The sequence below is a fragment of the Trichoplusia ni genome, chromosome 21, assembly GCF_003590095.1.
Source record: "Trichoplusia ni isolate ovarian cell line Hi5 chromosome 21, tn1, whole genome shotgun sequence".
Taxonomy (NCBI): Eukaryota; Metazoa; Arthropoda; class Insecta; order Lepidoptera; family Noctuidae; genus Trichoplusia; species Trichoplusia ni.
Genome location: NC_039498.1, coordinates 1,688,445 through 1,706,076, shown reverse-complemented (window position 1 = coordinate 1,706,076; position 17,632 = coordinate 1,688,445). Strand labels below are relative to the sequence as shown.

Sequence of the window (17,632 nt, the reverse complement as noted above, 5' to 3'; positions counted from 1 at the left end):
CATTTAATTTTCATGGAATTTGAAATACCTTTGCTTATAAAAGTATACATTTTTATTTATACAGTAGACTAAGAAATAGATCAAGCAGTTACGGTGTGTAGGTAAAATGTATGTGTCACAAATGTCTTCTTCTTAACTTAACTTCTCGCCGACGGCTTTTTCGTACCATTTCCTTTTTAATGCCCCCGGTTTCCATCTTCATAACCGCCTACGCCAGCAGTTGACGTTGCATAAATAAGACTCAAAATTATAATAAGTTAATATAGGTACTTTGTTAAAATAAATGAACACCGTCCTTTAAAGGTTTTTTTTTTTTGGTGGGCAAAGGCCCTTAATGAAGTTAAGCGTTAAGTATTGACCATCAGACTAGCCCACTGCCAGTTGACGGCGAGGTTTCATGTTTTTAGGGTTCCGTACCTCAAAAGTAAAAAACGGAACCCTTATAGGATCACTTTGTTGTCCGTCTGTCCGTCCGTCCGTCTGTCCGTCCGTCCGTCCGTCTGTCAAGACCCTTTTTCTCGGGAACGCGTGGAGGTATGAAGCTGAAATTTATATCAATTACTCAGGTCTACTGTCCCTTGAAGCTGTGAAAAAATCAAACTTCTAAGCCAACGCAGTCAAAAGATACAGCCGTTTATGCCGCAAATTTTCGACACTTGCAAGGGAATCAAAACCTACAGGGTGCTTCCCGTGAACTCAGAATCTTGAAATTTGGTACGAAGCAACGTCTTATAGCATAGATAAAGGAAAAATTACGAAAACCATAAATTTTTAGTTACATTTCAAAATATATATTTATATGACTCGATTGTCGTAATGAACGAACTTTGCAGGTTTGTACGGAACCCTCGGTGCGCGAGTCCGACTCGCACTTGGCCGGGTTTTTTCCATTTCGCCAGTCTTGAATGTTTAAGTAATAACTTTGTATTAAAGGGTGCATTTTATTTGTTACAGCGCTATGGGAAGAGCAAGAGGCGCCGGAGTACGACATCGACACGGAGGACGAGCGGTGGCTGAAACAGCAGAGGCATCCCGAGCTCTCAGGTATTACACCGCAGCCAGTATGTAGACACTTTTCATCATTTTAATAGCATTATAGGAAGTATTGGCAAGATGTCATACGAAGTTTTCTGTACGTTTTTGAATCAGACAGTTCGTTTACGGGGCGTTTCCAGTGTCTGAAATCTATCTGCCGTTGATTTGGACGTATAACTTCAAATAGGCAAAATGACGTAAAATCAAAAAAGTAAAATTACAGATTTGCAAAATGATCGAATATCTTAAATGTATTGTTATGTCGCTTATCTGGCAATACAAGCCCAAACAATGACGACTTGAATCTCTAGTAAAGACGCTTGCCAATTTAGACAAGGTTCATATTCATGAATCTTTGTTAGAACTCTGTATAATACGTACAACTGATGGCTACATGTAATTACAATCCGACATTCCTTTCATTCCAGAGCTGAAGTTCGAACAGATGATGGACAAGCTAGAGAAGAGCTCGGGCCAGACGGTGGTGACCCTGAACGAGGCGAAACTGCTTTTAGACAGGAGCGACGACCTCATCATCGCCGTGTACGACTACTGGCTCAATAAGCGGCTTAATACAGTAAGTTTACTCTTAACTAACTCTATAGACTGGTAGGGTCCAAATAAAACGCGGCTGACGTCATCCGGCGATTAGGTTTCGTCATTAAGAGTCTGACACTGCCTATTCCCTACCCCGAGGCAGCACGTGTCCATGAGGATTCCTTCGCCGTACCAAAAAAGGAACCTATCCACGTTACCAGATTTTGCCGAAGGTCTATGTCACGTGGAAGTCTGAAGAACTTTCAAGTCAATGGCATTTCAAATTCGCTTGAGCGGTTGAATAAAAGAACAAAAATTCTATTTAAATTCAAATTATCGTTAATTTTATTATTTTTATTATGTGCTACTTTATTTCGACTGCATATCAAGAGTATGCAGATATTTGACGGACAAAGTACCAATTTACTGCTTCAAAAAAAATAAAAATGCATCGAATGGGGTTGGACATAACAGTCCTATTCTATATACTAACGTTTCACGATCATGTTTCTTAAAGGAATCGTTTTGTCTTCAGCAACACCCGCTTATACTGTCCGTTAAGACTGAGAACAGGCCGGGCCAGTCGTCGAACAATCCCTATTTGGCGTTCAGACGAAGAACGGAGAAAATGCAGACCAGGAAGAACAGGTAATGTACTCATTTATATCTATTGTGGAATTTACAGGTATCCAACGGATAGCCGAGGGTTTGAGGTCTCCACGCTAAAAACTCACTGAGCGCAACGTGGCGCGCTTTCTATCCCCGCGTCGGACATATTGTGTATAATCCTGAATGCTTGTCCTGAGTCTGGCTGTCTTTGTGCGTGACTTCAATGTTTATCAAAACCCCGAATGGTGTTTGATATTAGGATTAAGTTCCTTAATGTGGGAGTCGTTTTTAAAAAGAAAAGAAAAAAAATCTTAATAAATCATGAAGTCAGTCAGGAAGTAGGTAGTCGCTCCATGCAAAAGGCTTGGCGAAAGAAAATGTTGCGTTATAGCCGTCAAATACATTTGCAATAAGATCCACTTGTTTAAGTCCATGATATAAAATCACGTACTTGATAAATTACTAATCAAAATACTACCATCTTTCCAGAAAAAACGACGAGAGCTCATACGAGAAGATGCTGAAACTCCGTCGGGATCTGGCTCGGGCGCTCACCTTACTCGAGCTGGTCGCCAAGCGGGAGAACGCCAAGCGGGAGCTGGTGAGGCTCACGGCTCTCATAGCCGAGCGACGGTACGCCGCTGGGGACTTCGCTAACCAGCTGCTGCCTGACCCGCCACCCAGGTACCGACAGATACACTCTACGTTTCAAAATAATTGGTCATACGAGTGTATAAAAGACGATGCTTGTGAGATGACGTCAGATAGGAGACGTGTTGCGCCGACCCCAAATAATAATTGGGCTAAGGGCAGGAGAATGTTGCTTGGCAGGGTTCAAACGAATTGGTCATATTGGTCCCTGACCCGCTGAAAGAATCCAGTAAATTTAAAAATAGTCGCTCCATATGGCTAAAAATCTGGATACACTTAGGCTGTCTGCTCAAGATTAAGCTAACTTTGGAGCGGTGAACAAGATAAATGATTAATAATAGGATTTCGAAAATCTTTGCATCGCTCCGGTCATGCAATCTCATGGGTTGTCATTTCTCCATTCCTATGCCCCTCAGGCTCGCTTCATTTTGATAAACAGGCGTCTTAATTCATACTTATTTTTGGTAGCGTCTTGTACCTAAAAGCTCGTGTAAATAGTTTGTAAAACACCGTATCGCCGTCCCTCAGGCCCGCGTACACGGCGGTGGCGGCGCTGTCGAGCGGCTTCCGTCGCGAGGCGTACACCGCGCCGCACTACCCGCCGCGCGCCGCGCCGCCGCCGCAGGACACGCCCAGACAGGTACCTACACACACTACACACATACAGCATACATACATGTACGCGGTGCTCTCGCAATTGTACTGGCAGACGCAGAACTTTACACGTTGATGGTATTTGTGTGATAATTGGCATCAAGAATATATGGTATTGTCTCGAAGTTTTCCTCTTGACCGTTGAGGGTTAAAAGTAATTACTAAGTAACTTTTTTCGGCTTCTCCATCAAAAATACTTTAATTGTTTCTGTGAATTTTAATGTTGAATCAAAGATCTGTGGGACTACAACCGCTTAAAATTAGATTATAGCAGTTGTGGAAGTGAAACACCTATCTGCCCGTTGTAGTACTTCTCAACTACTGTCTTTAATTTTATAAGGTGGTAGTCAGGCCCCAGGTCGTTCAGTAATATTAGTTCATACAATGCGCAGTGAAATTTATAGAATACCCCGATTATCATCCAAATACCAACAACCGTAAAATACTGACAGAGACCAGGAAAGATAGGAATAGGATTAGCTTAATAAAAACAAAAAGTTGATTCATACAAATCTCCAATAAAATAAATTATACAAATTCGTTTAAGGTAAAACCAGCAAAAATATTATGACTATAAAAAATAGCAGAAATGCGTTAGACAAATCTCAACGGACTACGATTGGATTTTGTGTTAATGCTTCGGGATATAGGCCACCCTTATAACATTGATTGTATGTATGATATGTTTGTTTGTTACGTAATTCATTATCACAAAAATTGTATTCTGGTTCTTGTATTATTTGGCTAACTTAGTTGAATCGTTTGGAAAAGTTGCTTTCCGTTTCATACAATACTTTATGGGTCAATGTTCTTTTTTATGCGGATTTGTAAATCACAAAAATAAGACTGGGTGAAAACAAATTTCCAGTAATAAATTCGCTTTTTTACTCAAAACACAGTTAAAAGTCAAAAATTCTGTATTTTGTTCGAATTTTTTTTGTATAGATAGATAGTGTAGTAGATATTGATCAAGCCTCATCGTATACAAGAACCAAAAATACAATTTTTAGTAAAACAAACTCGCACCAAAAAAAAGGAAGTGTACAAATATACAAAAAAAAAATCACAATTTTGTCACTAAAACAAGAAGCGAGTACGATATCATGATGGTGTGTTGCCTTCCAGCGTGAGAAGCGTCCGTACAAGAGACGGAAACACAGGCATCCCGTCGTCGGCTCCGTGCAGGGGCTGAGAGGTACGTATCATATATATTGACGAAAGTACATGCTACGCGGCTACGCGCCGTAGTCGCCTCGTGTGATACACCATGAGCGTTACGTGCTACGAGATACGCGTCGTACTCGTACTGTGATACATGATACGCGTAACGCGTTGCTGTAACAAGCGCGTTGTAGATAGGGGTCTATGTCGTACTTGTAGCGTGTTGCACGATAAGTTTGTATGAGAGCTACGGCGTTTGTTTAATGTGTACCATGTTGTACAACGCGTTGCAATGCAAGGTATACATATTACATGTGCCTAAGATATACTGATAAATATCCCATAAACTTTGTCTTCACTGTAATTATCCCTTTGTAGTTCGCTTGTGTGCTACCTGCGCGCGCATGAGCTGTGTAATGTCAATTTTAGCATGATGTTTAACGTCCGCCATAGATTTTCCCCGTGCAAACCGACTAAAAATAGTTTTTTCCTTATTTAATTAATCATCAATGTAATGTAACAATAAATAATATTAAAAAAAGTATAAGCAGGAGACACCCAACAGTATTACATGTTAATTCAATAGTTGTATTTCTTTGAACCCTAAAAATTAAACATTTCCCAAAACTAAAATATTCCTCCTGATTTATTTTGCTAATGACTGTGTCTATAACTTTATATTCTCCCGACTACTACCTCTTCGGCGCTTCTTACGTAAACTTCACAATTTCTCAGCTATATATCGTACATGGTATAAATATTTGTGTTTTTGTATCCCTACAATGCTATTTATCAATTGAATGAAAAACAGAACAGATGTACTTTAAAAGGGCAGAGGGTCTACCACCACAACATAATGTAATATTATATTTGTGGAAGCGGGACCACATGATACTTGGCCTAGAGCGTATCTCTTTTCCACATCCGCGATAATATTACTATGAGACGTGGAGAAACAGCTTTAGAATTTGTCAAATTGGTCCTTTAGAGAGACAAATGAAGAGGAATCGATCAGTAACAAGTATTTGTGTATTCAACGAATGCTTGTTCTGCGTTATTCTTTTTCAAGTTACTTGAATTTTTGTAAACTTCGTGTCATAAAGATTGAATTACTTACTGCGTGAGAGTCGTTAAAATATATACAGTAGATATATTATTTCAGGTCTAATTAAATACGATAAGGTTTTAGCATGTATTACAAGTACCCTAAAATATACAGTTTAATCGTTTTCAGTACAGTGATCTAATATCACATCTTCTTAAAACTTCTTTACACATTAATAATTATTATTCCTCATAATTAAGCGATATACAGCATTACGACTTGTTTAGATTTGGATTTGAATTCATTCATAAGAAATGAACCGGCAAGTGCATTAAGTAACTTACAAAAGCAACATAAAAGCGTAAATTTTACGATGTCGTTATCAAAATATATTTGTCAAATTGCAATTTTGTCAACGATATCGTAACTTTTTCTCTCTATCCTCAATAATTTTGTAAGTTATTTAATACAGTTTTCGACTTTACCCCTGTTTACACGTTAAAGTTCCGCTCCGGTCCGCAGACTCGGGCGTGTACACCTCCTCGGAGGAGGAGGGGAGCGGGCGAGCGGAGGCCGCCACTCCGCCCGACGACGGACCCTTCGCGTTCCGACGGAAGCCGGGCTGCTACTACGAAATGGTATGTATCTTGAAACTGTTCATAAAATCTAGAAAGACAGAAAAAAGCCTCGGCTCTGTAATGACCTTTTATCCAAGCGAAAGCAGATCAAATAGTCTAACTAGTAGCATAAACAGAATTAAAGTCAAAAGCTTTTGTTTCAAATAGGCCGTTTTTCAGACACTTTTAAAACGTTACATTACTGACTCTAGTTGCACGGTTCTAAAGTGTCATTCTTATGGAGAAAAACAGGGTTAAATATAACTTTAATAGCTGTATTGAGATCAATTTGGGTCTTTTGAATAATTTTAGATAAATAAAAAAAGCTAATCTAATTAAGTCTTGATAAAACTATTTGATGAGAAATGCATACTTAAAGTTAATTTGAAAAACTAAGTTAGTAAACAGATCTTTTTTGGTGAGTTTATTATAATTGCCCAGTATTTCCTTTTACCTGTAAAATTTAACAGGCTGTGTGAATGTTTTGATGGAATATTGTTTGTGTACAGCCCACGTCGACACTGTACGGCGATCCCCTGGACCCGGACGATCCCTCCAAAGAGGGGTTGTTCGAGCACGAAGTGGATGAGAAGTATAGGTAAGTAACAAGCTCTTCATAGGGGTTTCATAGGGGCTTATTGTATTGGACCTCGGCAGTGAGAATTTGTTAGCGATATCATTGATCATATAATGTCAGGTCAAAGTTTCCTTCGGTACCTGTCAGTATTATTAACATTTGTGTCTACGGCCCATAGTAAGATGGTGTCTGTCCCTAGGTTCACGTTGGCGTCAGTACGCGGCGCGGACGGCGCCATGGTGTGCGCGGGCTTCTGCCGGCGGCGGCGCGCGCGCGGCGGGCGCGTGGCGCTGGACCGCGTGCGCACGCCGCTGTCCGCGCTGCTCGCCGCGCTGCCCTACACCTACCCGCACTCCGCCGAGCACAAGCGGCGCCGCAACGAGGAGGTACTCACACACAAGCAGATACAGCCAATATGAGTTATCTGATAAACAAAAAACAAGAGTCATTCAAGAAAAATCGGCATTCCTGTAATTTATTGATCAAATATGTACTTGGTGTAGGCATCAACGGTGTGCACTCAAGCTAAATTTACTTGATTAATATCTTCCTTCTTTCTTGATTTTTTTTACCAAAATTCAAAACCACAAAAAATGCCTTCATAAATCACTACTTCTCTGAATAAATTACTTTCTGTGTATACACATTCAATACTAAAACAATCACACCTTCGCCCAGGTTGAACTCGAGACGAAAGCGCATCGAACGCCCAAAGAGATGTCCCGAGATTACCACACGAGCGGCAAGTACCCGTGGCGGCACGCCTTCAGACGACACCTGTCGCGGAACCCCGACCTCTGGACCGTGTCGGACGACATCAAACAAGAAGCGACCGACACGACAGACAAACCCGACAAACACGTTCATCCGACAAGATCGGACCTGCCGGACGTCATACAAGACAGTGTTAAAAGTGATATTAGATTTAGTGCGAGGACTATAGACGGTGTTGTGCGGGAGAACCTGGACAGGGTCATGAGGAAGAGGGCCTGGAGCGGGTGCTCGGACAGCAGTTACGACTCGGACGAGAGCCTGCAGCCCGTCGAGAAGGAGTTTGAGAAGTTTATCAATGAAGTTAATAAGAAATGGTGAGTGGAGTGTCTTTATCATTGTTATTAAAGGTTCAAAAACAAGGTGATGTCGTATATGACCTAAAATTGCAATTATATAGCCCTTGTTAGAGGCCCTTGGAATAGACCGAAAAGACAAATATAGGACGGAAACGGGTAAAAAATAGAACGATTATTTATTGCGGCTGATTCCTCGCAGACAAATAGATGATGCGACGCCACTATCTGTGCATAGTGATGCATCTATAGTACCTACGTATAATGTCGATGAATTGTTCCAATATCCCTTTATTGTATTGTAAACCTTCTGGCTGTTGCGGACAAACGTTACATTACTAAGATTTTATTTGGAAACAAATATATATCGGCCGGTGACATGAAACCAACCTTACTCTGAACAACATATAAGACAACATTTTTTATCAAATTAATTCCTTTTCCAGGTTACATTTCCGACCGAAAACACCGCCGCCGTCGCCGCCCCGCGAGGACAAGCACGAAGACCAGTTCCCCGTCGCCCTCGACACGCCGATCTCCGTGGAGCTGAGGGCGGCCGAGCGACCGCCCTCCGACGCCCTGGACACCTTCACCACGTCCGAGTTCAGCCTGGCCCAGCTGTACCCCGACCTCAGCCACGACGTCGACAACAGCGCCAGCAGTCTCGACATCAGCGGCGATGATTTACTCACGGAGAACTTTACGGGTCAGTTGAAATGTTCATAATGATATATTCTTATTTTTATAATGACTATCGTGAGATTTTAATTATTAAATCATGTAACGGTTAACTCATGCGTATTTATCGGGATTGCTATCGACTAGTTTCGGACCCAACCGGAGTCCTTAATCATGAGCTGACGCGGCGGACTCGCGATCCCGTCCGATCATTTAATAACGATATATTCTTACATTAAAAAAGCTATTCGTCTATATTACCGATTGGTATAAGTCACCACCCCAAACCAACTGTGCGCGACGTGTTGTATGGTCGATCCCCTCGAAGGACAGGTATTTCTGTGATCCACAAATGGATTTGGGTGTCTCTGTGCATGTAACTTGAATGTTTGCGATAATCCCCTCGACACGAGGATTCAATTCCTAGGAGTTGGACTGCGAATGGATCAAAAAATTCAGACCTTAACAAAACGAAGTTTTTTTCATTTTAAAGTGAATGCGAGCTGTCAAAGATTATCATGAACAATTGTTTTTTTTTACACTTTAATAGATCATGAATAAAAGAAAAAAAACAAAGTTATCACGTATTTATTTTATTTCGATTAAGCTGTTGTTTCGCTTTCCTCTTTTCCAGAAGTGACTAATTACTTAGTTTACATGATTGTTCCAGGTCTAACAGAAGCCCAAGTAGAAAGCATCCTATCTGAGACGGACCTGAAGGCGCTGGCGGACGAGGACGACAAGAAGATCGCCATCACGGACGACATACTCGACGAGCTCGTCAACAACGTCGACGCTAAGGATTCTTTTTTATTGCACGGCCAGAGCTCGGACGGGCGTGCCGACTCTGGCCCGAGGAAGAGAAAGGTCAATAATACATTATTATTCAATCATTTCATCATTATTTAGGTTTCTATTTGAATTGTACATAAGTACGGTCTCTCGCATAGGTTAACTTAGATGTCCTTTATCATTTACACACTTGTTGTAAAAAAACGTACCACTGCTCAAGTTGGTCGATTACACTTTAAGCTACGCTTGATATGGCTGTTCTGTTCCCGGCATGAATAAAAATTTAGTTTATACTACTTTGACAGTCGATACGGGTATTTAAAAGCTAGGAAAGCCGACAAACAGTCCTACTAAGGGGTATCATCACTTTGTCCCGATAAATGAATTGTGGGGGGTGAAAATCAGATAGGCAGTCGGTCTGTTCCGAACACTGATACTTAGCAGCATCCAGTGAGACTGGAAGACGTTCCCAACATAGTTGGAAAAAGAACACGACCATGATATAAATGTCCAATAAGTTAAACGCAGATCAATAAATAACAATATATTACTTTGCCCACAGGCGGAAACGTTTGGTTCGTCCATCGTGAGCGTAACACCCGTGGATAAGGAACCTATATACGTGGACCTGAAGGCCGAGCCGCCGCCGCCGCCCATCAAGACAGAAACGCCCAAACCCATCAAGGAGGAGAAAATCGACGCGCCCGCACCAGTGCCCACATCCAAAATCATCGTAGAGGAAGTCAACGAAATACCGCAAATCAAAATCGAGAAGAAACGCAAAGAGGATACCATAGAAGAGATACAGTTAGCTCACGGTGTTCAGCTGAAGACAGTGCAGACTAAACACTCGCCTTTGAAGAAGCATATTATCACGTCAGCGGGGCACAGGCGGGCTAGTGATGTGACTATAGTGACGTCGGTCGGGGAGGCACAGAGTCAGGCCCAGCCCACGTCGCAGCCTCAGATTGTGACTGTAGCCGTGTCTGATAGCTTGAAGGTATGCTCTTCTTAATCATGTTTTACCTACTAATGTCATAATGTTCTTGAAACTTTTAACTTACTAGACTTACATGTTCAGTTATAAAAAGAGTAACGACACTTATTGAATTGAATCAAAAATCTATATTTAAAAGTAATAAAATATTAGGTGGCGATATCGTTTGCCTTTAAGGAAGATTTATTAAGAGTTATATAATGCATGTTGTTGAATTTGCCTGGTATCAAATATCGTTTGACTTTGACTGCTTGAGAAACTAATAATTTCGTCTTTCGATAGCTTCTTAAACTAAACTATATTAATTTTGCATTAGAAAAAGCAATAATGAGACGAGGAAATACTTGTTTTGACGAATGTTTTATCTATTTATCATTGTTTTGTTGCAGGTCCGTCTACAGAACCACCTGTTGTCGAGCCAGTCGGGCGTGCTGGTGCAGAATGGTCCGTTCCCGCCGGTAGCCGTCATGCCTGTACAGGCTAGAGACGGATCAGGTACACGTTAGTTATCCCTTTATATCTGCAGTACCACCTTACCCAAACCGTTTGCTGGGATGTGTTGCTGATGGTGTGTGCTTATTGTTCTAGGAACGGTGAGCGTAGCAAGTGTGAGTGGAGGACACGCAACGCACAGCACGCGCGTGGTGACCGCGGGCACAGCCGGCGTGGCGGGGGTCGCGGGGGTGGCGGGGGTCGCGGGGGTCGCGCGCAGGGTGCCCGCGCCGCTGGTGGCGCTGGGCCACAAGCACGTGCACGCGCACGGGTCCCCGCTGGGGTCGCCGCTGGGCTCCCCGCTGGGGTCGCCGCTCGTGGTGGCGCAGTCCCACACCATCCACCACGTGGCGCCCAGCAAGCTCAAGGTGCTGCACGCGCACCCGCTCACGCAGGGCCAGCGCACCGCGCTGCTGGCGCAGAACCGCGCGCTGCAGGGGCTGCCCGCCGTCGTGTCGCTGGCCGCGCTGGACGGCAAGGCGCCCGCCGCCGCGCTGCTCAAGGCGGCGCCCGGCGGCGTGGCGCAGCTGTTCGAGATCAAGGGCGGCCAGCTCGGCAAGGGCCCGCACCTCGTCAACGTGGTGCGCCAGCCCGCGCCGCGCGCCGACGACAAGCGCCGCGTCAACCTCAGCCTGGACGGGCGCCAGCTCGTGCGCGCCGCGCTGCCGCAGGTGCGCCACCAGCTGGCGCTCAAGGCGCGCGCGCCCGTCACCGTGGCGCCGCGCGCGCTCGTGGCCAACCTGCTGCAGGCGGGCGTGCCGCTGCCGCGCGCGCCGCCGCGCCTGCCCGCGCCCGTGGCGCTGGCCGCGCCCGCGCTCAAGCGGCGGCTGGCGGCGCGCGCGGCCGAGGGCCCGCCGCCGCCCGCCGCCGCCGCGCCGCCGCCCGAGCCCGACTCGCTGCCCATGGAGGTCACGTGACGCCCCCGCCCCGCACCGCTACCCTACTTGTTTAAGGCTGTGAAATAGTTAATACCGGTAAGGGCTCGCCAGGCCCGCTCGCCCGGCCCGTGGACCGCGGACCGCTCATGCCACGAACGATACGATCGCTTCGCCTGAGAACATATGATTTGTATGATACATAACGTGTACGACGACCCTCTATGTATATTAATTTATATTATTTTGTACGCGGCTGGCATGCCCTCACTAGTTTTTTTTTAGCAAAAGAAACATTAATTAGTTTTGTTTTTCATTTAATTAGATAAAAGCGCGCGTAAGTACGTCGAGTGTATATTTAAATGTGTATGAGCATAAAAAATGAAATAAAAATAATAAAAAATGTGTAAAATAATAACCGCATTACTGTGTATCATATAGTTTTATGTGTATTATAAATAATGAAAATATTTACTTAATTATTTCGTTCACTGGCCGGACCAGTGCTTGGATGTGGGAGAAGGATGGAAAATGAATAGTTGTCGAACGGTCACGTAATGTTACACGACGGATAAAACGCTAATCATACAAACTAAATTATGATTATAAACTATTTCTGAGACTGTTTTAATCGTATAAATAGAATCCATCGCCATCATAGCCTGTATAGGCAAAAAACGGTAAGATGATCTAAAAATCTTTCAAACGTCACACATAATAATCATTCTGCCTGAAATATAGTCGAAAAAAGAGCAAGAAATGATAAATAAAACTAGTAATGAATACAGATCTATATCATAGTCAGTTATAGAATTGTCCTTATTATTATATTATATTGTCTCATTTTAGTACGGCAGCGTGTTTTGGCGGTGTTCCTATTAAAATGTAATTTTGTCTGTGTGCGAATGTGAACTTAAAAAGTATCGCAAATTTCTCGCTGTCTTCTCGCTCCTATAAGTTAGATAATACCACAGCATAGCTACATACCTGCATACCTCTCATTAGCATAATTATAATTTAAAACTCATAACCAACAATATATTCTGCCCTAATAATTACTAGCAATGCAAATAACATAAATAAATCAGTCATAAGTCAATAATTTAAAGTTATATATGCCTATGCATTGTGTTCATACTAAATATGTTTCCACATTACGTGACCCTAGCACATAATAAGATCTATTTTTCTTGTAATATATATGTAAAATCGAAAATGATAAAACTTGATGTGATCTATGTCTACGACGATAGCTGGCAACACTACTTACATTATCGTTTATGTCGGCAACACTGACGATATTGGCGGCGGTTGTTGCCATATTAAAAATAGTTTAATCGACGCGGCTTAAAACTGCCTTTCTTTAAAAGGTGTAGTGTATAAATTGTATGGTTTCTTTTTCCTGCGGGTTTTACTCGTGAGCAATGGTATTACTGGGCACACTCGGACTGTATGCCATCAATATTATTCCGTAAGATAACCAAAGTAGTTTTTAATTCCTCCAATGGGTGTTCAAAGACCAGCGCCAGTACTTAACACTGTTAAAGGAAGATTTGTTATAGTGGAAGCGAGATAGCTATACTACAAAGTAATGCTCTTTCTCGCTCCTGCAATGACAAGTCTTATTTTAAGAGTTCTTAGTAAGAGCGCGTCAGAATGAGTACAGGGTAGCCCTATATGTGTGTTTGGCTGTATTATCTACGTCTACCCACATATTATAATTATTATTTTATTGTATTCTAGATGAGGTAAATATCACAAATATAAGTTTATTACTGTTACCGAGTAATACGATCGTTTTTAACACAATCTATAATTGCGTTTAGTTTATTTTAGTACACGATAGCCCTGATTTTGGGCGTGCTTATCTTATGTGATTGATTAATCAGTAATTTTTACCATTACCAACTTTTACCCTACTGCCGCTCAATAGGAGGGTTATGTATATATTCAATCAACTTCAAATAACAACGATTACCAGGTACAGTAAGTAACAGAAAAATGTGATTTTACTTCACCAATATCCCTAGGATCCTATATATGATGCACTTTCAAATATTATTTATGTATTATATGCTACACAATTGATCACTCAGGGTAGAGTGAATATAACCAAATAATAAAACATATACATAGAAAAAAACAAGTTAACATTTGCAGACTTGTTCTTGATTGCATAAATAGTCAGTCTTAAAACTGATAGGCAAACATTCAATCATTAATATCTGCCTGTCTGATTATTACAACCAGTGATACAACCATAATAAAAATAAAACAAAATATGCAATAATCTAAACTAAAAGGACAAACTACCTGTCAGTTATCATGTATCTTACAAAGCGAAACGATGATGAGAATTGCACAATTTGAGAATTGCTGCCAAAGAAGAAATTCGTATTATTGTATTACAAATTTAGAAATTTGACAGCAATTATTGAGTAATTTGTCGATGGTTATCGCTTAAATTACACGATATACTTAATACCGTCGATATGCGGTATGCGTATAATAAAACTTTTATTAATATCAAAAGAAGGCATCTTACTACAATCATTTATTCACTGGCCCATTATTGATAAACTACCTACCTACCTACCTACTAAATACTAATTCGCTTGGGTATAGTTATATGCCGTAATATATCAACGAATGTAAGTAAACAACTATGTAATGTACATTAGAAATTGTAAAATTATCAATTGTGACTAGAAATGACAATGTATGTCTATTCGTTTATATGATAACTGTTTTATAGCGTGGATTATGTCCTTGTTTAATGTTCTTAATGAGTAGAAGACCTATATTCGCTTATATTATGACTTAGAAAGCAGAATTGTTGATGTGGAAGCGAGAAAACGCATCACACTAACTTATAGCGCCGTCTCGCTTTCACAAAAGCTTTGAGAATTTAAAGTAAACACGCTGAACCATTATCATATAAATGTACAACTATGAGTATAATGACCAAATACTGAAACGAAACTCAATCTTAAGGCGCCGTTAACTCTCACGCTATCTATCACTTAAGTAATGTAGCTTATAATACCCTATGTACAACCTAAAGTTGAGTTTCCTTTCAGTATTGAGGGTAATTCACGATTTCGAAACAAAACGGCGGTGACTGCCGTCTAAAACATTTGACGCGCTATGTGTGCGCTTGTAAAATATATCTGGAGGTTCCGTATGTATGAAACGGAACCCAAAATTGTAAATTATACGCCTAAGTGTTGTCAAACTAATATCAAACATGCTACTTTGTAATAAAGTTCAATTTTAAGGCTTTATTGTACTTTAATAAGTTACTGCGTCCTTGTTCTAGAGTCATTTGTACTATTTTAAACAAGAAATGTATGATCTTGACTTAATTTGTCATGTGACTTAGATATGTCAATTTCATACATTTGAATGCTGTCTAAATTGTTAAAATGCGTCTTGGCTAAGGAAGCAGGATGTATATCGATAATGTTTGTTAGTGTATTGATTTGACAACTTGGCTAATGTAATATTGTTGAAAATGACACAGAAGTGAGATTCCGAAACTGTAATTTGTAATATTAGTGCGTATTTTTAGATACATTTTGTATTGCGTTCGCGTCATAATCGTTTAATACTTGCCGCTTGACATGCGATCGGCAAAATTGTGAAATAATAGTTATTATTTCGCTTATAACTATGACTGATGTAAAATGTTAGTTTAATGACCACTTTTGACGGAGATTTCTTGTCTAGAATCTTATGTATCACTAGTTATTTGGACCATAAAACACAGTTTTGCCTATCGATGTCCTTCTAAAACCCAATATGTTTTAAAGTAATTATAAACGAAACCGAAAACACGATTTATAATATCTGTAAACGTAATTGGTATGATAATTGTAGTATGTTAGGGAGAGTGTGTCCATTCAAATTATTAGAAATAAACGTGTAGAGACACAATGTAGGTAGATAGAAATAAAACAATTAATATTTTTTTGTTAATTTTTAATGTGGAACAATACCATTGTAAATTGTGGTGTGTGATCGCTGGCGGAGGCCGTCGTGTGGCGTGTTGCAAGATATGATTCAAGTAAATTAGTAAAGATCTATGATCCAAGATAATGATGATGACGCTTCCCGGGCAGCGCTCACAGATCACAATCATTAACAGATTTGCATTCTCAGTGTTCAAGTGTAGTTTCTTTTTCGGGATACAAATATTTAAATACATTTTTGTCCATTCAACTCACTTCTTATTAGAAACTTTTGCAGAAAAAAAGCAAAAAAAAATGTTAAAAATTTTCGTGTATTTTTAATGTAAACTAAAAACATTGGGGTTTAATCTAGCTATGCGAAAATTATATCAAGTCGTGTTACGCAAGTGTCCTGTTGTCTCAACCATTATAAAAAAAATTGCGAGAAGTTTTTCATAACAGCGCATTACGCAAATGATCTGTTAAGGAAAAGAGCTCGCAACAAAAAAAAATGTAACGGTTTTAACTATGTCTATACATATATAATTAGTAAGTATCATATACTGTACAAAAAGGCTGCAAATTTGGGAAAAAAATGTAAAAAAAAAGATTGGCCTCATGTTGTCGTTGAGGCCGGTAATATACGCTTAGTAAAGTGGATAGGATGATGTACCTCATAAGTTCTGAATTCTAGTTTAGGCGGCGCGCGCGTTGTGGCCGCTCGCCCGGCAGACATTATAGTTTCCCTTGGCTTTGTTTGCTTGGAGCTGACAATGCAAACGTACATTTGTTGTAAATATTATTATTTTGTATCGTCGAGCGCGGCGCCCGCCCGCTGGGCATTGGTATTGAGCTTGTACGCGAACGCCCACAACTCGTCGCGCTGCAATTATACAATATCGCTGTAAAAATGTTTGTAAAAATAGTCATGTTCACAATTTCAGTGTAGTTTTGTTGATTATTTTTTTCAACCGGAAATTGCTGAATAAAGCGACGATTCTGTTTCATGTGTTTATTTTATTTTTTATTGCAATGTGCGTACGCGCATTGTTGTCCCTGATCTTACACTTCAACACAAGATTATTTTATTAACTTAATACGAGCAATAACCTGCTGATAACTCAACTATACAAACTACACACCACGCCATCGACCACCGTGGCTTCTATCACCGCATTGGGCTAGCATAATATCCAGACTATTATTAGGAGCGACTGCCTCATCTGACCTCATCAACATCAACTTACCTGAGCATCATGATACCCCATAGACTGGTTGTCAGACTTTCTAGACTCTAACTGTCATATCAGTCATTCGACTTGGTTGCTATATACTTTAAGAGCAAAGATTATAATTATATTTTTTTAATTAGTCGAAATATACTTGAGTGTAGAGCCTCCCAAAAAGTATAGCTTGTGTCGGTATACCAGAATTATACAATATCCCAAACACTTCGTTGTTCTTGAGAAAATACAAAAAGTACGTATAAAGAATGAATGTGAATCTCAACACCCCCCCCCCCCAGACTGTTTCTATTACCAGTTACGACTACGTAGCTCTTAGGGTCATACAAAGACTAGCTGTGTCTAGGGTTTAGAAATTATACTATGTCCATACACTGAACGCTGTCTAACTTTGTAAGACAATTTGTTGTAACTAATTAACATCTATGGGCTTAGGAAGTTTTCCTTTGTTTATAGTTCCTTTCTGTTTGTTATAAGTAGAGGTGGACCAAAAATAAAGTCCTTCATTATTGAAAAGCAAATGTATTAATTAGGCTGTTATTCCTACATTTTTTACAGTCGCTACAGGTAGTCAGAAGCTTGAAAGGTCTGACAGCCAGTCTAACCAAGGGGTATCGTGTTGCCCAGGTAACTGGGTTGAGGAGGTCAGAT

General features: G+C 40.8%; 1 protein-coding gene across 1 annotated transcript in view; it reads left to right on the top strand.

Moving 5' to 3' along the window:
- Positions 1–12,676, top strand: part of LOC113504304 — a 124,875-nt gene extending 112,199 nt beyond the window's left edge. Inside the window, exons 3-18 of the mRNA XM_026886561.1 lie at positions 955–1,044; positions 1,464–1,612; positions 2,090–2,220; positions 2,671–2,865; positions 3,361–3,472; positions 4,612–4,681; positions 6,197–6,330; positions 6,819–6,907; positions 7,086–7,272; positions 7,565–7,974; positions 8,400–8,659; positions 9,302–9,498; positions 9,986–10,423; positions 10,810–10,915; positions 11,009–11,735; positions 12,637–12,676. Coding sequence (XP_026742362.1) covers positions 955–1,044; positions 1,464–1,612; positions 2,090–2,220; positions 2,671–2,865; positions 3,361–3,472; positions 4,612–4,681; positions 6,197–6,330; positions 6,819–6,907; positions 7,086–7,272; positions 7,565–7,974; positions 8,400–8,659; positions 9,302–9,498; positions 9,986–10,423; positions 10,810–10,915; positions 11,009–11,735; positions 12,637–12,676 — 3,335 coding nt within the window. The remainder of the gene's footprint in view (positions 1–954; positions 1,045–1,463; positions 1,613–2,089; positions 2,221–2,670; positions 2,866–3,360; positions 3,473–4,611; positions 4,682–6,196; positions 6,331–6,818; positions 6,908–7,085; positions 7,273–7,564; positions 7,975–8,399; positions 8,660–9,301; positions 9,499–9,985; positions 10,424–10,809; positions 10,916–11,008; positions 11,736–12,636) is intronic.
- Positions 12,677–17,632: the final 4,956 nt, after the last annotated feature.